Here is a 22,881-nt window from a genome sequence, read left to right on the forward strand (position 1 = left end):
CTATTGGTACTAACTTAGGAGTACTAACCAAAAAAAGAGAACTAGCTGGAGCCAATCTGTTCTCAGGATGATTTTGATCTTCAGGGGGGTTGAATCGTTTGTAAAAGTACTCTTGAAGGTGTTCGAGATCAACTAGTCAGTTTCTTCCGTCAAACGTTATCTCTAATATCAGATGGATTTGCTTCAGCGCCTTAAATATGCCCAATGGTGTCTGTCGCCATGTTTGACGAGTGCCTTCATAACCTGTCCGTTCAGCACTTCAAGGAATAGATCCTCAGTTTCTTCGAACTCCGGCTCCCACTTCAATTTCAATACGGACTATAAGCACTCCAGTGCCCTTTGGGCAGTCCTCGTTCATATAGCTTCTCACGTAGAGCTAAGGAGTCATAACTAAGGAGAACTAGCCTAGGGTTTAAACTAAGGATGGATAAACTAAGGATTGGTGCCGACTAATGATTACCTAGAGGAGTGCTAGTTAAATAGTTTCTAAATTTTTAACTAGCTAAGGAGTAGTTAGTAATTTAGGAGGCCTAGTAGCTAAGTTGCTGATAGCGTAATAATTGAGCCACCAAAGTCGCTGATTCCTAGGCTTGAGAATCCACTAGAGTGGAGATTTACTTTACCCATGCACAATGGGAGATAAATGATTCACTGCAAAGCACAAATGACGTAGGTCACATAATTGACCTCATGGTACCCCCAATTAATACATTGTACAACTATTATATAAGATTTCTGAAATCCGGCAGAGGAATATGCCGTACAACCAGAAAAAAAACATTCTATAGTGGATCCAATAAACGTTGTGCTGCAAAACACCACCAAAGATTGCCGGATTATGCCGACTCTGGGCGGTATTAACGCAGTAATTAGGGTTGTGGAGCATTTATGGACTATCTGGCACTCGTATGCAACTCCTCGCCCTGGTGTCATATATCCTAAATAGCGCGATTTAAACCAAGCGAAATCATATTAAATAAACCCCAGCTATATCTAGCTAGTAACCTGTTTTTCATATAGCTAACACCAGTAGTAATAAACCCCATACCGCCGGCCTAATTAAGGGCGGTGGTGGTGACGAGCCGCACGCCGCACGCACGTACCTTGGTGGTGATGGGAGCGGCGCACCCACAAAAAATAAACCCCCGAGCACCTTTGTGGTTATAGATGAGGGCCCCTTCGGGTAGAGTCTGGCCGGATCAAAAAGATGGGATATAGGGATATAGACCAGGGAAGCGTATGTGATTTATCACAAAAGCAAAAGTGCATTGTTGGCAGTGCCGGCAGAAAGGGATTTGTGAGGATGATGGGCAAAGACTGGATGGGGATGGAGTTCTTGGCCGGGAGCTACCCTAGCGGTGGCCTGGAATACGAATATCACCATCATCAACAGCAGCAGCAGCCGAGGCCACCGTCGTCAGGCTCATCTCCGATTTGCTCTACGACAACGGACATCGAGTGCTGCGACGACGACACCTGCGTAGAAGAATCCTGTGAGCTGGGCGTGCATGTACAAACGAGCCCCGCTGGATGTCAAGAGTGCTACGAGGCTGAGAAAGAGCATTCAGTCGCCAAGTTCCCGTGTGCTGAAGAGACGGCTAGAGGCAGACCAGCTCTCTTCGTTTCGGCCCAGACTGAGGCCCCAATGTGGGAGTCGATACTTCGGCACCGGTTCAGCTCTTCGCGAGACGACAAGGCAAAAGATGAGTTCCGGGCTAGCATGGGACTTTCTAATGTCAAGTCCGACAGTAATAAAGGCGACAACAATCAAGTTAATGGCGATAGTAGTGGCGGAGACGGCTTTTGGTCGTCGCAGAGCGAAGTTCCGCTCTACTGCCATTGGGACAGTCATACCGAGGATGTTCGGTTCATGACACAGATGGAGCTTGACAACCACCTGCGGAACACTCATTTCCCCGAGCTAGACGCTGTCACGGTGAACCCGAGCCAGCTGAGTATTCCGTGCAAGTGGGACTCGTGCGACCAGGTATTGAGCCCGGACTCCATGCTTGAGCATATTCGGGTGGACCATATACTGAACAGCGGGCATATCCCGCACTCTGAGCATTGTACAGATTACCATGGGGACGGATATCATCATGACCAGCCTTCCCACGGCCACAATCATTATGATCATCACAAGCATGGGCATACTCATCAGCATAATCATGAGCACACTCATAGTCATAATCACCATGACAACGGGCATAATAACCATAATCACGGGCATGCCTATCTTCAACACAATCACAGAAACCAGTGTTGCAGTCAAAACTATCAGAATCAGGGGATAGACAATGCGAGTGTCCTGAAAAATCTGGCGATTCAGAGTCGCGCGTTTGAAAATCTGCCTTCACCAGACTCGGACGCCACTAGTACCACCCCTGCGACGCCTTTTATTGAAAATTCACAGCCCAATTACACCAAGATTAACAACGACATCGACCAGCTGCTCCAATGTCAGTGGGACGGCTGCCACTTCTCTACTACAGACAATTGCCTTTTAGAAAGCCATCTCTCAAACGACCACCGCCTGAACTCAAAACCGCCACCACTACAGCAGACCACCACTTCTGAACATGGGTCGTCTCTGCTAATTACCCCCAAGGAAGAAAAATCTGCCCCTGCTGTAAAAAAAGAGACGTCGTCATCGCTAACATGCCAATGGATCGAGGAAGACGGAACGCCTTGCGGGTGCACGTTTTCATCTACCAGTGACCTCTCCGACCACGTTATCCGGGGCCATATTGGGTCGCGCAAAAAGTCCTATGTGTGTCGCTGGAAGGATTGTGACAGAGAGCATCGGCCTTTCCAGCAGCGACAGAAGATCGTGAGACACTTGCAAGTTCACACGAGAGATAAGCCATTCCAGTGTCACATATGCGGCAAATCGTTTGGCGAAAAGGCTGTTCTCAAACAGCACCAGCGAACCCATTCGGGCGAAAAGCCGTTTCAATGCCAGATATGTGGAAAGGCTTTTTCCGTATCGACTGCGCTCTCTGTGCACGTTCGCGTCCACACCGGTGAGAAGCCACTGGTTTGCAAATATCCGGGATGCAACAAGCGCTTTGCGGAATCTTCCAATCTAGCAAAACACATGAAGACCCATTCTGACTTTAAGACAATGAGTTGTCCTCACGACGGCTGCCATAAGAAGTTTCGTCGCAAGGATCAGCTGGATAAGCATCTCCGTGAAGTTCATGGCTAATAATGACATAGACACGATATTTATTTATTCCGCTAGTCTCCTTATTCTTGTCGTGTGGACAATTTTAATGCGACATGGTGACTGGGTTGTACATATATACTTCATTGGTTCGATGATGCGCGATAGTTATCAATTGCAAAAAGTGGTCATTAAAAAGACCAGTAATAAAGTGGTTAATACGTGGGACATGATATATAAAACGTTAAGGCTTCTTACTGACGGTATAAAATAATCTCGCTCTGTTTGAAATATCTTCTGGCATCCTCATCAATCAGCACTAGCGACAAGAACGTTCGCGTGGAGAACTTTTTGTTGACGTCCCGGAAGGTAGGAGTCAGGTCGAACCCACCGAGGAAGAGACGAATAGGAATGGTCTCGCCCCGCACCGGAGCGCCATCCATAATCTCAAACCGGACCAGCGTGTCCGACTCGTTTATCTGGTTGGGCGGCGACCCTACTGTCTCCCGCCTGATAATAGACAGCTCCATGTGCTTGATTTTGAGCCGCACCAACAGGAAGTAAATACGACCGACAATGACGTCTTTTAAATGGTACCGTGACTTGGAGTACTCAAACTCAATATGCAGACAGTCTTCAATGCCAACATCCATCTTAATTGACGAGATGCCCTCCGGCGGCACGCGGTACGAGTACACCCAGACGTCTTTATCCCGCACCACGTCGGCCATTCTCCTGAACACAGTCACCCGGATATAGTACCTCAGCTTGACATTGACCCCGAGATAGGACTCGAACTGCTTCTCAACGTTCTTGAACTCAAACTCAAACGTCTCCGGGTGCCGCAGCTCGGCGGGGGCGGCTAGTTCCTGGCCCAACGACAGAAAGTCGTCGTGGGTGCCTCTATCGTTATTCATCTCTATCGATCCAATGAATTGGACCTTAATTCCAGTGTGCTCCAGCTTCTTGCCGTCCCTGGGGCGGATCGTGACCGATCCTTTGACGGACTCGCCATCCAAGTAGAGCGGGACGCTCTCCCGGCGCCCTTTATCGTTCTTGATGTCAACATGGGTGCGCGAATCCTCTCCGTCCAGCCGGATTTCAATATCCAGCGGAGCCTTGAAAAACAATGCCATTGGTAGGGGCGTGTATGTGGTTAGTAAGTTCCCTGTCGTTTGGGGGCTGTTATCAGGGTGTGTGAGGGTGGTGTGGGTGTGTGGCTGTTGGCACTGCCAGTTGAACGCCCCTCCCCTCCTTTACCAGCCAGCGTATATTACAGTACACAACTATCGAATATCTGAGTATAGCTTAGTAATCGCTTACTGTGTCATTCGACCTGTATAGCTTGGTGCTTTCGTTCTAGCTTGCAACCACTCAATTGACAGTGAGCTACTCCTTCTATCTGTCGCTGTTAACCTGGGGCTCTGCCCCAGACCCCGTAGTGGGGGTTGCACCCCCAAACCCCCCCCGAGCCATGGCCTTCAATATGCCTTATGCCTTATAGCAATTCCAGAATTACAATGGAACTAATTGTGAATACTTCAACGACCATTTCTTGTTTATATGATTGAAGAATAGAACGCCAGCGTAATTGAACTATTGTTGTAGTTTCGGTGAGGTGGAATGTCGCTTAGGCGTTTGACGTTGTCGGTTAGTCCGGAGAGGGCCCGTGCGTGCGCAGGAGGGGGAGAGGTCCTCCGATGGTTCCCCAGGGTCATCGCATGAAGTTTTGCGCCGATTTCCTCCCATAGCCGACCAAAACCGCATCGTCGCGACCAATATCTCCACTCCCCGCTTGCTTTGATAGTGGTAGATTTATTTAAGACCGGCTGCAACGAAAAATTTTCCCTCTCGCGTCTGAAAAATAGTCAGGGAACTCGATAGATCTTATAAATGTATTCTGTAGCTCGTCTGGCCCGAGGCATTCCTCGATATAGCAATGTGCGAATAGCCTCCAGTAGGCGATTGTTCCACGGGTCGCGATTGTTGAACGATTTGAAACCGTTTTTGCTCGCTGACATTGGAGAAGGTAAGTCGTAGAGTGAGAATAGTAAACGACCGCGACTAACCAACTGTTATAAAGGCATCAAGGAGTGCGAGGTCATCCAGTGGTTTGTAGAGCCAGGCGCCAAGATCGAGGAGTTTGACCCTATCTGCGAAGTCCAATCCGATAAAGCCTCTGTCGAGATCACTTCGAGATACAATGGTGTTATTAAGAAATTGCATTACGAAGCAGGCGAAATGGCCCTCGTCGGCAAGGTAAGATACTCTTCTAGAAAGTAAATAGGCATTGCTAACTGGGTTGTGTAGCCTCTTGTCGATATTGATGTCGCTGGCGAGGAAGGGTCCGAACCAGCACCAAGCACCGCTGAAGCGACCAAGGAGCCTGAGGCTCCTGCTGCAGCTGCAGCTGAGCCCAGCGCCGAGTTAGAACAGCCATTAAAGACGGCCAAGAGTGAGTTCCACGCTACTTTGGCTACCCCGGCGGTCCGCCGAATCTGCCGAGAACTCAGTGTCGATATTAGCAAAGTGCCAGGGACGGGCAAGGACGGCCGAGTGCTCAAAGAGGACGTGATGAATTTCTCCAAGAATGGCAGTGCCGCCGCTGTGCCTTCGGCCGTTCCAGTTACTCCTCCACCACCTCCTTCTGCTGAGGAGACCACCGTGCCTCTAACCCCAATTCAGAAGATGATGTTCAAGACTATGACGAACTCGCTTGCGATTCCTCATTTCCTCTACACCGATGAAGTTCTTCTGGACAAGCTGGCTGCCGTGCGAAAGAGCATTAACGACGAACTCGCCGTCTCTTCCAAATCAGACGTATCACTGCCCAGGAAGGTCTCGTACCTGCCGTTCTTCATCAAGGCATTGTCGCTGTCGCTTAATAAATACCCACTGCTCAACTCCCGCGTCACGTTCGACGAGTGCGGGAAGCCAATGCTTGTTCAGCGGCCAGTGCATAACATTGGTATTGCAATGGACACCCCGCTGGGCCTTATTGTTCCAAACATCAAGGATGTTGGCAGCAAGTCCATTGTGGAAATCGCGCGAGAGCTGAACCGTCTCCAGGAAGCTGGTGCCAATGGCAAGCTCACGACCGCCGACCTCAAGGGCGGCACCATCACTCTCTCCAACATTGGCACTGTAGGCGGCACCTATGTCGCCCCCGTCATTGTCGACACTGAGGTTGCCATTGTTGGTCTCGGCAAGGCCCAGACGCTGCCGCGGTATGACGCAAAGATGAACGTTGTCCCACAGACCATCCTCAATACCAGCTGGAGCGGTGATCACCGTGTAGTCGACGGCATGTCCATGGCGAGAATGGTTGACCTGTGGAAGTCTTATGTTCAGCAGCCAGAGAGGATGCTCATGCATACTAAGTAGATTGATGGTTATAAACGATACAAAAATGGCATATAATAATATAGAAGGGCTATCTCTCCGACTTTTATGATGTCTTGTAGAGTAGCAGCTGCCGTTCGACGAGGCAATTGGGGGTTTGGGGGCAGAGCCCCCAATTACGGGAGCTCGAGGACTGGCCCTCGAATTTCTACCTGGTGTAATTGGGGACCTTGGCTAGTTTTAGCGCAATGAAACTGGTTAACTCCAAAGTTTAAAAGTGTCTAATCTCCTAGTAGGAGCTGTTTCCCAGACAAATAAACTGTGAAAGTGTGGCCTATCGATCCTTTAATCCCTCTGGATTTGAGGCTTGAGGTGTCAGAAAAGTTACCACGAGGATAACTGGGCCACGCATTAGAACTAATTCAGATTAGCAGGCATCAAACGGTTCTAACGCATGGCATCGATGATCCTACTTTGTGAATTTTAGACTCCTGTATTCGCCAACACACTGTTAACTTAGCAAAAGGATTACTGCTCTACGTATGACAGGAGAAGTCATCCTTCTACTGATGCGGCTTAAAACGCAGAGAAACAATAATTGAATACATCAAGGCACCGGTACAAGATGATCCAGTTACACAAAATACCAAATTACAAGATAATCGATAGATTCCAAGCTACAAGACAATCAAGATAAGCAGTTTAGAGACCGGTGAGGATCCCATTGAGGAGGCCGCCGACACCGTTGAGGATTTCGCTGAGAAGGCCACCGAGGCCACCGGTAAGGGTGCCGACGTTAACCTCCTGGGGAGCGGTGAGCTTGCAGCTGGATGAACCCTCAACGCAAGCGATCTTGCAGATAGCGCTGTTGGCGTTGCAGTCAATGGCATAGCCGTTGTGGACGAGGTGGATGTCCTTGTCGCCAGTCGGGGCAGCGGAGACAACAGCAGTGGCCAGGGCGAGAGTGGTGGAAACGGTAGCGAACTTCATTGTAGGCAATGCTTTGACGGTTGAGCGATGAGTGAAAAAAGAGAAAGTCGATTGAGCGACAATTGGGCACTATTTATATTTTTTGCATGTCAAAATAATGCCTCTTCTTCACTTCGATATCTCGTTGTTAGTCCGGTATATGCTCTTGTGGATTGAAAGAAGCACATTGCGTTGGCTCGCATTTGTCTTTATTCCCCCCTTTGTCAATTGAGCTCCTTTGCTGAAGCAGGCTGATAGATGCTAGCAGAAATAGTGCGAGTGATTTTCATCCCTTCCTTCTTTCTATCCAGTTGAAATTCCACAGTAGTGGAACGTGTGGGAAATGGGATAGGTACACTCCACAGCTGGTAATATGATATGCATATCATTTCTTTCCTTATACAAGCGACTACCATAACCGCAGGATCGGACCATATAATCCTACTTCTCTAGCTCGTTATAAGGGAAAAAGCTGACCCAAAAGGGCCCGAAATGTATATCCCTAACGGTACCACGACCGTGCGGTATCACATAGCTCACATTGCAATTCACCATCTATATTCAAGGTAAGCCCATCGAGAGGGCACGCCAATCCAATCCCCCGTTTTATGTAAGCTACGAGTGTCACGGATCAAAGGAGATAGAGCTGGGTCATGATCCCGAACGCGTACCTGGAAATGTGTCAGCTTTGTCGTTTTCTGACAGTAGGGATCGCGTACCTGGCATTGTGTCAGAGTTTGACATTTTTGACAGCAGGGATCTGCGACCTGCATCTCCGTTAAAGACACAGCAGCTTACAAAACACTGGTAAAATGAGATGGTCTGAAAAGTTGAAGATATATAGCTGAAATGGTAAACAAAGCATATAGCAAATAGATATTGTAAACAAAGGTGTCGAAAGAGGGAGAGTTCACGATTGCAATTGTTCTCAGCTCAAGTTTCTTGGCTGTGATCGAGTGCAAATGAACTGCCTTACCCTTCCCCATCAGGCTGAATGTGCATATCGAATTGCTGAGTTATTGTTCAGCACTGTGATATACGATGTGTAGCACTGTACGTGTGCTTATGCCTGGAGTCCGCTACCTCTTCCGTATGCTACACAGAACATGCGTGTTTTGGTTCAATCGCGTCTCTATTACACAACTGTTGGCAAGGACACTTGGCTTTGTTATTCCAACAATTGTGTTGATCTTGTCCATGAATAGCAGAAAATACTTCCCACAACTAAATTCCTTGTGCAATCTCATTCGGACAACGAGGCATTCAAACTGGTTGCTTGTGCTACCATGGTAGATCTGTCAGATCCAAAATGATTTAGAGCTAGTCAGAACAAATGTATTACAGACTTGATTGAAATTGGTATAAGCTGCTTATAATTAATTAGAACGGAAGTATTAGAGGCTCGACAGAAGTGGTATAAGCTGTTTTAAACAGGAGTCGAGGAGGCCGGAGCAGGGATGACATAGGTCGAGTATACAACTTTGTCTGTAAAAGTAGAGGTTACAGTAATGAATCGACCAGCTGCGGTATGAGTAGACGAAGAGCTGGTAACACTCGAGGGAGCACTGGAAGTGGAAGGAGCACTTGGAGTACTGGAAGTAGTAGGAACACTTGGCGAACTGGAAGGAACACTTGGAGCAGCGGAGGGAACACTTGGAGCACTGGAAGGAGCACTTGGAGCACTGGAAGGAACACTTGGAGCGCTGGAAGGAACACTTGGAGCACTGGAAGGAACACTTGGAGCACTGGAAGGAACACTTGGAACACTCGAAGGAACACTGGGAACACTCGAAGGAACACTGGGAACACTTGAAGGAATAACACTTGGTACGCCCGAAGGGACACCGCTTGGAAGGCCTGAAGGAATGATACCCGAAGGAATGATACCCGAAGGGATGATACCCGTTGGAATAACACCCGTTGGAATAATACCCGAAGGAATAATACCCGAAGGAATAATACCCGAAGGAATAATACCCGAAGGAATAATACCCGAAGGAATAACACCCGTAGGGATAACACCCGAAGGAATACCAGACGGAGAAATAGATGAGAAGGAGGTTGGAATGCCCGAAGGAATACCAGGAAGACCTGAAGGAAGACCTGGGATGGTCGGGATACAGGCTCCTAGGCTGCCACCGATAAGGCCCTCAAGGAGCTGGGTGACCAAATCAATGAGCTGCTCGACGAGCGCATCTGGCTCAGTGCAATCAGCACCATGGATTGGAGCAAGGTTAAAGGATGCTGGAGCTGCCAACCTGCAATTGGTCGAGCTAGCACACTCTACCTTACAAGTAAGAGAGTTGGCGTCGCATCCGATCTGATAATCGTTCCCGATTTTAACGGACTTGGTGGCATGATTGCCATTGCCGGAGGCAGAAGCAATTGCAACTGCAAGGGAAAAGATAGCCACGTTGTCGAACTTCATGTTTTGGTATATTTGATTGATTGTCGAAGTACTTGATGGCGATACAGACCAGGGAATTGACCCCAATTTATAGCTTCCAAGGCATTGAAGCAACTTCGAAAGCTACGTACTAGCTCCTAATGCCATATGAATGTTCCTCAAGATCGGAATGCTGTCCAATTCGCAATGAGTCTGCATATAGCGGAGATTGCTCACTCTAAAAGGAAGGGTTGTCGCCAATCAGGAACGTGGATCCTCAGGGGCGGAAGCTAAATTTCAAAACATAAACATGACGAGGACAGAAGCTTGAAAGAAAATTCGTTTATGCCTAGAGAGAAATATGCAACCAAGCCATCTTGAACAGCAATGCTACAGAACTATTGAACGAGGTTTGCTACTTCGGCCTATAGTTATGACTTCCCCGTTCAATCCTGTCAGGCATGTTTTTATTTTGAAGTTTATGCACAAGCGATGAAGCTAAGCCTAGACGTTTAGCACCAAATGAGCTCGTTGGGTCAATGACAGCGTAGATCAATGGAGAACGGAAGCCACCAAGTACGTATGTAGCGTGCATGGAATTTGAACTGTCAAAATTGGACGATCATCGCATATAAGCAGGCCCCAGGAACTTACGGTCAAATGGCACCGTGAATGCGCAACCAGACTCCGGGGTATGTGTACCAGTAGTACAGTACAGCTGTGTAGCCGGTATCATATCCCGATACCCGCAGCTGTGGATCCTATACAGGCTATATTCGTACATTATTGATTTATCAAAACGAGTATTTGCGTTAATGTTTACATTATTGTATTAACAAATTGAGCATTTTCACTACTTTTTTTGGCTATCCTACATAGTTGGATAGTCGATACCCTATCCATATGAGTGCTGCCGGCATTTTTGATGGGGGCAACATGCACGAGCCACACTGCATACGTCACTCCATGACAGCGATACACGACTCCAATCACCATCATTTGTGACCTTTTACATGATATGTAAACACATATGTTAAGTGAAGGTCGCAAGTCGAGAATCTGTCATCCGGATCCAAATGCGTCTATTCACCTGTATTTTGTCAAGCTCTAACAGATGATCTGAGTCATCTGTCTCTCTCATCCATTTCTCGGAGTATGAACTTCTGGGCTCGCCATCTCGAAGGCTTAGGAATTCGGTTAGATCCTTCATCTGAGTTGCTGTAGCAGAGATCTGAATCTAGCAGCTTCAGTTCCACTCCGATGTAGGCTGAATAGTGGCTATCGTAACACCCCAAAAAAGGGCTCCAAAAAAGTCCAATGTTTATTTATTTTCGCCTCCGGCTTCCCACCTCCGTGGTACCGATCGCTTAACTCCATCAATCAAGCTAGTGAGACATCTTTCCACTCAAAAGGTTCCTGGTAAAATACATGTACGAACAGTACAATAAGTATTTGAGAACGAGAGATACAGTAATTTACAGCATACTCGATACAAGAATGGGGCCTTTAGAATATTAATAGCTGTTAGACAGGGTTATTTCTTGAATCCACGTCCTTCATCTAGCAAAGTGTTTAGCGCCGGTTAAAAAAATTAGGCAAACAAATTGTTAACCTACACAACTTGAAGAGTTTAAGGAATTATGTGATGAGCTTGCGGACTACAAGCCACAAAACGTCCTAGTCTACATCGCTATGTGTCAAGCACTCCACACGCTTACCCAAGGTAGAGAAAGTAAGTAGACACTCTTCTAACAGAACATCCAGCTATTGGCTACTCGTACCTACTTTGTTTTTCGTAGGCGAATAGTAAGCTGAGGATGCTTGAATATTTCACTATTTCTATAGGCTACATCGTGACAAACCAACAAGGTGACCTTATATCTCCACTCCTTTACGACTAGGAACCATGAAGGTACCACTGCAGTGACACAGACCCTGCATCGAAGCTCAATGTAGGTTTCTGGTTCGTGCGGCGTGTGCGGCTGGTTTAATTTGCTCATAGGCTGGGCAGCCCTCTGCCAGCCTGAATTTCACGCACGGCTGAAGTACAAAACGGCCCTCCCGAGAAAATTGCTCACTGTACGGCTGATGCCTAACGCCTCCTTCGGGATGTCAGATCCCAAGATATGCGTGGGTTGAGCTGTACGGCAAACCATACCTGATGGCTATATAAAGGTGCTGGTGGTCTGGTTGAAATTGAGGTTTACAAGTCAGAAAAATAGCCAGCAGCAATGTCATCTAGTGAAGTCAGGGAGAAGTACAATGAATTGAACCAGAAGGCGTACGAGGACGAAGAGAAGCTCTCGTTCTTCGATGATCCCAATGCGCTTACGTCTGCCCAGATGTTTGCGATCAAGGTTCTCCAATTCGACCATCCATCCATGGTAAAGGCTAGCCACGAGCGTATTGACGACGATGTCATTATTGTCGAAGCTGGTGGCCAGGAGTTTGACACTGCAAAGCTAGAGGAATACTATAACGTGCCAAACGTCTCCAAGGCGTGGTCTGAGGACTCCACCAGAGTTCTTGACTTTGCATGTGGAACAGGTAATGTCGCTCGAGCTCTGGCAGGATACGTGAAGGAGGTTGTTGGTGTTGATATCTCACAGTCCCCGGTAGATGTGTTCAACAAGAGAGCGGCCGACAATGGCGTTCCAAAGGAGGAGATGAGAGCGTATGCTATGGACATTCTATCTGATGACCAGATCAAAAATGATGAGATCCTCTTGGCGAACGGTAAATTTGATCTGGCTACTTGCTCTATGTCTTACCATCATATTCCCGATATCGACCACGCCACAAAGCGAATTGGCTCGCTCTTGAAGAAAGGTGGGTGGTATTTCGTTATGGATTTTGAGGCACATGCGCATCATCATCACCATGGCCATCAGGGTGCGGAACATCACCATCACCATCACCATGATCAGACGAAGGAGCATCATGGCCAGGCTACCGCTGGAAGCCCTGAGCCTGACCCCGTTCTGATTAAGGGAGATAAACCTGAGAGGTTGGGCGTGGCTCATACTGAAGGCATTCGGGACCACGTGTTTGTCAAAGCATTCAAGAATGCAGGATTTACCAATATCGGCATTGAAAAGGCCTTTCAAGTCAAGATGTGGCTTACGGAAGACAAGTACAAGATCTTCTCTGACAAGTCACTCTCGGAGACTCTTAGTCAGGTGGACAAGAATGGCAAGACTCTCTACATGCACAAGGCGAAGTTGGTCATGGTCTTTGGCATGAAGGCTTGATACTCAAATTACAAGATTAACTACGATATTCGCAAATTTTTATCGAATAAAATTATAATGAATCAAATAAATAATGGATCTATAACTATCATTAAAAGTCATCTTCATCAGGAACGGTCTCAATGATTACCCGGCGAATAGTATTATGACGCTTTGGGCTCTCTTCCTGCTTGATTTCAGGCTCCTTCTCTTCTGGAGCAGAATCCTCGTCGGAGGAGTTCTCCATCTCATTGTCGGAATCAGATTCAGGCTCCGACTCAGTCTCGGACGATTCTCTCTCTAGGAGCATAGTTTTACGGGACTCCAAGGTTCGCAGAAGGTCATCCACCTTATCGGCGAACTTGAGCGACCGACTGGTCAAGCCTCGCTTGATCTTTCGGTTCTCGTTGGATCCTTTTGGTAACAGATCTAGGGTTGTGTAGCACTTCTCGAGCTCAAACTGAGTCTTCTGGAGAATTTTGATACGCGACTTCAATGCAGAGACGGTATAATCAGATTCGGAGTCGGATGAAGACTCGTAGTTGAACAGCCGCTCATAAGTTGCCACTGCGGCATCAACCTGGTCTTCTATCTCCTTCAATGTCTCTGTGAGCTTCTCCAATTCAGACTCTTCGGATTCAGGTTCTTGAGTCGTCTCAGGAGCGGCTCTCTCTTCCTCAGAGCTCTCCTTCATCTCAACATCGTTGTTGGCATCTTCCGTAAGCCTGTCAAGGGTGGACGTGAGATCATCAACAAAGTCGGCAATAGCCGCCTCTGGAGTGGTTGGCTCAGATCCAACTGTGGCTTCTGCCTTCTTTGGCTCCTCTTCATTAGCATAAACGTCATAGTCGTCATAGTCCTCGTCGGCAACAGCGACGTTGGTGTTGTCGTCATAAGACTCAGCTGGGTCCTCGAACTCAGATTCGGAGTCGCTAGAAGAAGAAGCGGCGGATTCCTCATCGTTGGCTTGTCTTAGGCCGAACATGGACAAGATGTCGTCAACCGCCAACTGCTGCTGGTGTGCATTAGCGGCCTGTCGACGCCGCTCCTGTCGTTCCCACTCAGCTTTTCGCTGAGCTTCAAGCTCTCGCTGTCGCTGAATTTCAGCTCTACGGAGCTTTTCCTCCTCAGCAAGCTCCTCGTAGTATCGTCGCAGAGCCTGCTCCTTGAGCTGCTGCTCATAGGCGGCTCGCATTCTTTCCTCTCGCTCTTGCTGGGCTCGAGCGGCAGCCATTCGCTGTCGACGTGCGTACATCTCCCGGGCATAGGCCTGTTCGGCAAGATAGTCGTCGAAGTCGACATACTGCTGCCGGTGGTGTGGACGCCGGGAGTACCTGGGCTGGTACTGTGGCTGCTGGTAGTAGTAGTCTACTGGGAAGAACTGCATGATGCTTCTGGTTTGTCGGGTGTAGAAGTGTATTCAAGTGAATAATGATGGAAATAAATCACGGAGGGCCAGGCGGCCGAATTTATATACATTTTTGCCTCTATCTGTACTCACTCGATTTGTAATGTCCTGCATTACCACTTTGTCGGGTGTCGAACGATGTCGAACTGTCGCGAACTTCGCGATCCTTCTAGAAAATCTGGGGCAGCTCAGTAGAAGGTTCTAGCATGTGCATGCGTGCGCTCGCACCGTGGTGCGGCTGATATCAAGATTTGTCAGTCTAAGACATATTCCATCACCAGGGGTATTACAGGAAACCTGTGGAGTATGGTGGAAGGATTTACCTATGTGCCGTTTGATCAAGTGAATGTGATGGAAAGTGACGCATTCGTTCAATGACGTATTAGTTCAACTTGGAAACCTTGTGGGGTACTGTCATTCTATGTATAGCCTAGCTAAGATTACCGGTATATTCCAATTTTTCTATAGCACAGTCATACTGGCAATAGTAGTACAAAAGACCCATGATACTAATCATATCTGGCAATGCATGGTAATAATTAAAGTCTAATGTCGGGTAGCCTAGCCCAAAAAACACAACTCAAAATACTTAACAAGCCATTTATCGATACTCCAACGCATCTTTTTAGGGGTATGAGCACCTGGTGGTCTCATGATGGGGGTGCCCTTGAACCTCATATAACGGACATCGGGCAAAGATGTGATCGAGTGTTACTTGTACAACCAATGTTATTGAAGCATACCTGGGCAATCCAACCTAGCTTTATGCAAATACATAAAAACACACACACAGAATTGCCTGGTAGATCCGTATTTACTATCAATACCAGGTACTCGAACTTGGTTAGCGTAGGTATGAAAAAATGATAATTACCCAAAATACTGTGACGGTATAAGGAATTTCATACGTTAAATTAGGTATGACCGATAAAGCCAGTTATTTGTATTCATTACCCGTACCGGCATTTATGGGAACAGGCAACACCTGGATTTGCGAAAATATGACAGTAAAAATACTACCAGCACGTGTGTTCTTCGATTTCTTACTCAAATGGATGGATATTTACATAAATTTGCTTCATATTGAGAAGACTAATTACCCACTACCTCAGGAGTGCACTGTATCAATACCAGGTACCTCTGTAATGGCTTTAATAGCCTTTCAACACTCATATTCTCTTTTACCATCAACCACTAATCACAATGGGAGTCGCTTTTTTATCTCTCATTTCTGTCATTTTACTCGATACCTTTATTGTTCATTACCGGTATCCTTGAACCTATTTAACGTCCCGTGATACAATGTTAAGCCTTTGCGTTTTTTCACATACCCAGGTACCACCATGAAGATAAAAAAAGTAAATTTCAAGAACATTTATTTAACAATATCAATTCGATCACTTATAAAAAATACTGGGTAAATCAGTCCGGGATAAGTGAACCTTAACTCGCGATAATCGACTAGTCGTTTGGAGACCAGTAATCCCAAACAGCCATTAACATTGATGATGCCCGACACAACACCACCGAAAATATATCAACAAATATAGCATGCGCAGATCAGAGAGCTCTGATTTAAAGCGTTTCCAGGCGGAGCTACTCGCAGCATCACACAAATTGACAAATCGATGTCTGTATCACGCCGCGAAGTGGTGCGCCGAAGCCGCCAACGGCGTCCATGATCCAGATCATGGCGATGACCACGAAGGAGACTCTGACAAGGAGGAGTACGATATCGTGGCACCAGGGCTCAGCTTCAAGATCGAAGATGTCCCGCGGTACCTACAGCCGGACAGATTAAAGCGCAAGGTGTTGCTGGCCAAGACGTACTTTGACTGCCGCGAATACGACCGGTGCAACAACCTGCTGGAGAAGAGCCGAGGGCCATTGGCTACGTTCTTGAGGCTCTACGCGCGATATATCTCGGGGGAGAAGAAGAAGGAAGAAGAGCATGAGGGCATACTAAGTCCGAAGGACACAATAAGCCCCAATAAGGAGATTGCCTACATTGTACGGGAGCTGGATGGACGTCCTGAGGAAGAGAGGGAGGATCCATTTTTGCTATATCTGTACGGAGTTGCTCTGTTACAGCAGAAAAATGAGAAGGAGGCACTAAAGAAGCTCATCCAGTCGGTGACACTCTTTCCATACAACTGGAGTGCCTGGCAGGAGCTGCTACAGTGTCTCCCCACGGTGGACTCGCTGAAGAGCATTATACACCGACTGCCGGAGCACATAATGACGCGTATTTTCCTCGTCCATGCGAACCAGGAGTTCTACCAGTATGACCGGTCGATTTTGCAGAGCCTCGACTCAGTTTCAGAGATACTGCCCCGGTTTACGTTTCTCAAGGTGCAGAGGGCGCTCATATGCTACCACGGGCTCAATTACCCGGAATCGGAGCAGCTGTTTGACGAGGTGATTGAATCTGACCCGCACCGCCTCGAGGACATGGACATCTACTCGAATATACTCTATGTTATGGAGCGTCGGCCGAAGCTGGCCCACCTAGCGCAGCTGGCGACCGGAACCGACAAATTCCGGCCGGAGACGTGCTGCATAGTGGCCAACTACTATAGTCTGCGGTCGGAGCACGAGAAGGCTATCACGTACTACCAGCGGGCGCTGATTCTCGATCGCAAGTACCTGAGCGCGTGGACGCTCATGGGCCACGAATTCGTCGAGCTCAAGAACACCCACGCTGCGATCGAGTCGTATCGTCGCGCCGTGGACGCGAATAAGCGCGATTATCGCGCGTGGTATGGGCTGGGCCAAGCCTACGAGGTTCTCGAAATGCACTATTACTCATTGTACTATTACCAGAGGGCGACCTCGCTGAAACCGCACGACGTGCGCATGTGGCAAGCACTGGCGCACTGCTTTGACAAACTCGACCGCATAGACGAGGCAATCAAGGCGTACAAGCGGGCGCTGCGCGTTTCGGACATGGATCCCGCTGTGCTGCTCAAGATTGCTGTGCTCTATGAGCGCATCAACGACAAGGAGTCCGCGGCTATGTACATGAAGCAGTGTCTTGTCGAGGAGGCCAATGACGGAGTGACGGACGATACATGCAAAGCTCGGCTGTGGCTTGCCAAGTACGAGATCGTCCGCGGGAATTGGGCCAAGGCCCACGAATATGCAGAGAGTGTCACCCGCGGGAGTGCCAACGACATTGACGAAGCGCGGGCGATTGTGCGTGAAACGAAGAGCCGGCTCAAGAACTTGAAGTGATCATTTTATTACTTTTGCGTTATATCCATTACACCAATCATGTCGAGCTTTTTTGCTATGTTTAGTGCCGTGCCTTCCGTTGGCAAGGCTGGTGTACGTATCGCTTGATGCCGTAGCACGGCTCACTGCTCGCTGTCCGGCGACAATCTCTACAGTTCCCCTCCTCACCACTTGTACAAAATCGGCCGGACTTTCAGCGTCCTGAGTGAGCCTGCCTTCAATCAGCGCGTGATCCAATGAATATTTATGAGTAATCGATTGGCTGCAGATGCGCGATAGTGTATGATGCAGTCCCGATATCGGGTAGATGGGTGGAGGAGGCTCATCTATAGGGATGTGTATATAAGGAGTCCCTCGCCCACAGTTTATTACATTTAGCCCATTTATAGATACATATAACTACGCGGAACTCATTCACCCTATGTGATTTTGAGCCAAGTGTTTAAACAAGAATGGTTAACAGGAATGGCCGAACTATTCTTACGATCAACTATCAGTTAAGGCATTGCATTAATGAACTATGGATATAACTAGGTTAGATTCGGGCACTGGTCAGGCAGATGCCCCTGCCAAGAGAAGTAGCGCATTATCACGGCACCATCATGTCTATCGATACCACGGGCCCTTTAGTCGGCCACAGATACCCACGATAAGGCATTCTCTTGCCTAATCACTAGCGCCGTATCTGCCCAACTAACCACCTAATAAGTCCAAACTTAATTGCTTGATGAAGGAGGTTGGTTGAGCTCCATACAGCGCCAAGAAAAAAGTCGCCTCCAACCCCCCTTTGAAGCTTCCAGGTTTGCCCGAGACACACCGTCAACCACATTGATAACGTCTATTTCTTCAACCTATCACATTGCACGGGTTGGCTTAATCCATGCGAAATTTTCTTGGCAACGGGCCAAGCTTATCGCGCCTCCAGTTCCGTCGTATTCTCTGCACTATCTCCACCTGTGCGATCACATCACAAAGAGTCGTCCTACGCGGGATCGGTTCGGGGAACGAATCCCCCTCATTGCATCATTTTTTCTTGGCATACAGCGGACCGAAGAGAATGAATTAGTCGCATGGAGAAAGCGGCACCTGAATTCAATACCTGCCCCTTTTTTCCAATCGGATTAGAGTAACAGTGGCGATAAGACTCCTAGTCCATGCACCAATTGCTCTTTCCGCTGGAAGGACCCCAAAAAATACCACGAAATACCCATAAAATTCCGATAAAATACCGCAAAACACCATGCGAGGGCCGCGGCACTCCGCAAAAATTTTCCCCGGGAGACCGGTGAAATTTCGCGATGAGATGAGATGAGGTCGAAAAAAAGATTTCCGCATCGGGTACGGAGACTGAAGGAGTCACTTGGCGCACGCCAAGAGGGTCTCAGGTCGCCCTTAGGACGTGAGACACCTGTGCATAATTCAGAGACGCCAAGACTGTTCGGGACACGCGTCTTAAGCCTTGGGACTTTGGACTTTTCGCCCTCGCCCCGACTATCTACGCCGATTATAGCCGCAGTACGCGAGAGGGGGGGAAGCGTCCATAAAGCCCAGTCCAATGAGATCCACCGCCAAAAAAAAACCGAGAAAGGGATGCCCAGACTAAGGATAGCTGTTGTCCAGCTGGACCCACGCATCGGGCAGCTCAGGGCCAACATTGAGCGGGCGACAAGGCTCGTCCAGCGCATTACGCAGCCGGTGGACCTGGTTGTTCTGCCCGAGTTTGCGCTCACCGGGTACAACTTCCAGTCGAGGGCCGAGATATCGCCGTTCCTGGAGACCCCACACGCGACGCCTGCGAACCCCAGCGTGCAATGGGCGTCACAGGTCTCAAAACAGCTCAATTGTCACACCGTTGTGGGGTATCCGGAGAAGCACGACGAAAAGACCATTTACAACTCGGCCGTTGTGACGCTTCCGGACGGTGCCGTTGCGTATAATTACCGTAAGGCATTCCTGTACGATACGGACGTGCGGTTTGGGTGCAGCGAATCGCCATGCACCGGTGCTATTACGTCGCGAGGGGATCCTTTCCCCATTGTCGAGCTTGCGACACTGCATGACTTGCGAGTGCAACTGGGGATATGCATGGATTTGAACCCGTATCAGTTCAAGGCGCCGTTTGACGCATTCGAGTTTGCCCGCTCCGCGATCAGCAACAATGCTGACGTGCTTGTCTGTCCCATGGCGTGGCTCCACCACGAGTCGCCCTCTCTCATTGAGAATGACGATGGGGCCAAGCGGTTGAAGATGGACGAGCTCAAGTACGAGCTTGATCCGGACGAGATTGATCTCTCGACTGTCAATTACTGGGCCCTGCGCTCCAAACCACTCCTGGTAGAAAACCGCCCTAAGCGTGTTGCTATGATCTGCGCCAACCGATGCGGGTGGGAGGATGATATCTTGTATGCGGGGTCTTCTTCGGTGTTTGTCTTTACTGGCGAGGGTTCCGAGGAGGCCATGAGCAAGGGGCTCGAGTACCACGGGTCCCTCGCCCAGATGGAAGAGGCCATTCTTTATAGAGAAGTCGAACTCTAAATAGCAATTGTTACCAGATCTCCGCAATGCGGAGCAACGGGGGGTTTGGGGGCTGGCCCCAAAGTCAATTGAGCCTTATCGTTGTAACGCCTTCGCAAGCTTAAGTAACTAGAAACTTGTAACGCTGTTGGGAGGTTCCGTAACTACAACTTTGTTACACTAGTCCAATTCCCTTGGGGGTCAGCCCCCAAAGCCCCCCAAAGCCCCCGTGGCACCTTCGCGGATGGTCATTGATGACTGCAATATCTCCGCGAAACGGAGCCCCAGGGAGGTTTGGGGAGACTGTTCCCCCCAATTGCTACGAGGAAAAGTAATAGTAGCCTTGGGGCCACCCCCCCCCCCCCCCCCCCAAACCCCCTCCGTAGCTCTGCGAACACCAAAAAGATAAATAAATTAAAAGAAGATTACTCGTCGTCACGTTTGCTGTTAGAAGAATTACTGTTCTCGTAATAGTTGTTTTCATCAGAGTGCTTCTCTCGCGAGGCGCTCGTGTCGTCGAGAGTGATGCCGCGAGAGGTGCAAGCGTTCTTCCATTGCTCGGCCTCGCGCCAAGCCTGGTTGAGCTCATTCCTCAGCGTCTTGTTCTGTGCCGACAGCTCGGCAATGGCCTGTTCGGTTAGTAACTTCTCCAGCGTCCACTTCTGCATGTTCGCCTGCTCGTTCTCTTTGAGCTTGACGATATAGTCGTACGCCCGGCGTAGAATGTGGCTCTTCTGCTTATCGCAGTCGGGCACTATCTCGGCGATCTTGTTGATGCCCTCGTTGATGCTCACTCGCCGGCGACGCTCGACTTCCTTGTGGCTGTCCCGCCGGATGCGGTGCCACTCTTCAGTGCCCACAGCCGGTCGCTTACCCTGCTGGACCATGCCCGGGTGCACCTCTGCTCCTCCCTGTCCTTGCGCCTGCTGCTCCGATGCCAGGTGTCCCACCGACGGTGTGGTCTGAGGCGCCGCACGCGCCGCAGCTAGTGCGGCGGCAACCGTCGGACTGTTGACTGACAGGTCGTCGTACGGGTGGTGCCCGCCGCGCATCTTGTGGAGCGCCTCCTGGAGGTTGCTGTGGTTAGTCGCGGGTATCGTCCATGTGCCTGGTGCCGCCACGGCTGCCGCAGCGGCCTCGGCCGCCTTGTCGTGTTGGCTTTCCTCTGCGGCGGCTGCGGCGGCGGCTGCGGCTGCCGCTTGCGACTGGGACTTGACCATGGGATCAGTATTAGAGTGGTCTGATTCGGAGCCCTCGTCCTCTTCCTCGTCTGGCAGGCGGCCCTCCTTCAGGTCCCGGTCGAGCTTTTGGCGCTTGCCTTCGACGCCTTGGTCGTCGAGCTTCCGCTTGCCGTGGGCCTTCTCCTGCTTGATATCGCTCAGCGCAGAGCTCTCGTTAACTTGCATCGTTTAATTTATTGTTGGGTAAACTATCACAAAAAGTGTCGGCACGTGATGATAGTGATCAATTACGGGGGTGGTTAGACTTTTACTCAGCAAACCCGCTCCAAGCTCATAGGGGGGAAATTGCTGCAATCCAAGCGATACGGCAATTAGATTCTTGATGCTGGTACTTGAAACTCTAAAATAAAAGAGCCGCCTTTGACGCTTTCGCTGCGCTTAGCTAGTCGAATATAACCAACTTATCGCGACCGTGTGGAGGGTTGGTCATGGAAAGGTCACGAGGGCTCTGTTCAGGTGACTTTTGGGAGGATTCCCAAATTGTGGTATTGGATTTACGCAGTGGGTGCGATAATCACAGTCTGGTCACGTTTCACGTGATCACATTAGGTCACGTGGCACTCCTGAGCCGCACTCGCCATCCTGCGACAAGTTATGCGCCGCGACATCATTCGGGAATGCGTAAACCGACTTCTGTGGAGAAAATCGAGGGGAACAAAAAAATAGTTTCAAAGATTAGTAGAAGACAAATAATTTTCTGATATCCGCGATAGCGCTATCGGGTTACATGGGATGTATCGCTAACCACGTTGTTTTCGCCCAGATTGTGCCGTGTCAAATGCCAAGAGCCCGGAAAGACAGGCTATGCATTCGAAAAATTAGGTGGTGGCATACCGGTTCACGATACACGCAATGCGAATAATCAGCCGTTAATATACGTAGATGCGATGTATAGGTCCTCGCTAATGTCCGGTATAATGGTTAACTACTATAGTACTGTAGCGCTAGTTGGACGCACGGTGAATATACCATATATATGTTACCGAGATATCACGTTATGCCAACCCAATATTGTTCAATTCTAACAGGTTGTAGTGCATACGCCCCCATTGAAAGCCCGAGAGGCCGAGCCAGGCGCTCAAGGTTATGCAGTGTAAACTGTTGGCGATCAATTGCAACGGTTCGTCGTACAGTATACGTATTCTTGCAATGAGCAAAAAAGCAAAAAGCAATGTTTCCTGGCTAGTGAAGATGGATGTCTTAGAGCGTCAGGGATCGGCCCAATCAATTTCCCTACCGAAAGAACAATCGAACAGAGATTCAAAGTTCCATAAGGACTTTGAAGGGCGTAATAGAGCAAATTCTTAATTCCGCTACCAAAAAGTAATAATTGTAGCTCTCCGCAAAGTCCCTAATGACTGTCGACTGGTTTGCTCTGGGCTGGCATTGTT

General features: G+C 48.9%; 10 protein-coding genes across 10 annotated transcripts; 5 read left to right on the plus strand and 5 right to left on the minus strand.

The window, feature by feature from the left end:
• Positions 1–1,207: 1,207 nt before the first annotated feature.
• On the plus strand, positions 1,208–3,208 carry ZAP1 (Zap1p; the record flags this gene model as incomplete). The annotated part of the gene is made up of 1 exon (XM_076683041.1): positions 1,208–3,208. The coding sequence occupies one exon, from the start codon at positions 1,208–1,210 to the stop codon at positions 3,206–3,208; it is 2,001 nt and encodes a 666-aa protein (XP_076542649.1).
• Positions 3,209–3,420: 212 nt separating this feature from the next.
• PEP8 (retromer subunit PEP8) lies at positions 3,421–4,302 on the minus strand (the record flags this gene model as incomplete). Its single annotated transcript, XM_076683042.1, has 1 exon — positions 3,421–4,302. The coding sequence occupies one exon, from the start codon at positions 4,300–4,302 to the stop codon at positions 3,421–3,423; it is 882 nt and encodes a 293-aa protein (XP_076542650.1).
• Positions 4,303–5,059: 757 nt separating this feature from the next.
• Positions 5,060–6,550, plus strand: LAT1 (dihydrolipoyllysine-residue acetyltransferase component of pyruvate dehydrogenase complex, mitochondrial; the record flags this gene model as incomplete). Its single annotated transcript, XM_076683043.1, has 3 exons — positions 5,060–5,195; positions 5,250–5,425; positions 5,477–6,550. The coding sequence occupies 3 exons, from the start codon at positions 5,060–5,062 to the stop codon at positions 6,548–6,550; spliced, it is 1,386 nt and encodes a 461-aa protein (XP_076542651.1).
• A 660-nt stretch (positions 6,551–7,210) lies between these two features.
• TRVA0_006S01354 (uncharacterized protein) lies at positions 7,211–7,498 on the minus strand (the record flags this gene model as incomplete). Its single annotated transcript, XM_076683044.1, has 1 exon — positions 7,211–7,498. The coding sequence occupies one exon, from the start codon at positions 7,496–7,498 to the stop codon at positions 7,211–7,213; it is 288 nt and encodes a 95-aa protein (XP_076542652.1).
• A 1,405-nt stretch (positions 7,499–8,903) lies between these two features.
• TRVA0_006S01376 (uncharacterized protein) lies at positions 8,904–9,905 on the minus strand (the record flags this gene model as incomplete). The annotated part of the gene is made up of 1 exon (XM_076683045.1): positions 8,904–9,905. The coding sequence occupies one exon, from the start codon at positions 9,903–9,905 to the stop codon at positions 8,904–8,906; it is 1,002 nt and encodes a 333-aa protein (XP_076542653.1).
• A 2,189-nt stretch (positions 9,906–12,094) lies between these two features.
• TRVA0_006S01398 (class I SAM-dependent methyltransferase) lies at positions 12,095–13,114 on the plus strand (the record flags this gene model as incomplete). Its single annotated transcript, XM_076683046.1, has 1 exon — positions 12,095–13,114. One exon carries the CDS (start codon positions 12,095–12,097, stop codon positions 13,112–13,114), a length of 1,020 nt encoding a protein of 339 aa, XP_076542654.1.
• A 91-nt stretch (positions 13,115–13,205) lies between these two features.
• Positions 13,206–14,480, minus strand: TRVA0_006S01420 (uncharacterized protein; the record flags this gene model as incomplete). The annotated part of the gene is made up of 1 exon (XM_076683047.1): positions 13,206–14,480. The coding sequence occupies one exon, from the start codon at positions 14,478–14,480 to the stop codon at positions 13,206–13,208; it is 1,275 nt and encodes a 424-aa protein (XP_076542655.1).
• Positions 14,481–16,052: 1,572 nt separating this feature from the next.
• Positions 16,053–17,735, plus strand: CDC23 (anaphase promoting complex subunit CDC23; the record flags this gene model as incomplete). Its single annotated transcript, XM_076683048.1, has 1 exon — positions 16,053–17,735. The coding sequence occupies one exon, from the start codon at positions 16,053–16,055 to the stop codon at positions 17,733–17,735; it is 1,683 nt and encodes a 560-aa protein (XP_076542656.1).
• A 1,308-nt stretch (positions 17,736–19,043) lies between these two features.
• On the plus strand, positions 19,044–20,270 carry NTA1 (amidase; the record flags this gene model as incomplete). The annotated part of the gene is made up of 1 exon (XM_076683049.1): positions 19,044–20,270. One exon carries the CDS (start codon positions 19,044–19,046, stop codon positions 20,268–20,270), a length of 1,227 nt encoding a protein of 408 aa, XP_076542657.1.
• A 404-nt stretch (positions 20,271–20,674) lies between these two features.
• On the minus strand, positions 20,675–21,655 carry CBF1 (Cbf1p; the record flags this gene model as incomplete). The annotated part of the gene is made up of 1 exon (XM_076683050.1): positions 20,675–21,655. One exon carries the CDS (start codon positions 21,653–21,655, stop codon positions 20,675–20,677), a length of 981 nt encoding a protein of 326 aa, XP_076542658.1.
• Positions 21,656–22,881: the final 1,226 nt, after the last annotated feature.

The sequence above is a fragment of the Trichomonascus vanleenenianus genome (assembly GCF_965637985.1).
Source record: "Trichomonascus vanleenenianus strain CLIB 3782 genome assembly, contig: TRVA0_006S, whole genome shotgun sequence".
Lineage (NCBI taxonomy): Eukaryota > Fungi > Ascomycota > Dipodascomycetes > Dipodascales > Trichomonascaceae > Blastobotrys > Blastobotrys vanleenenianus.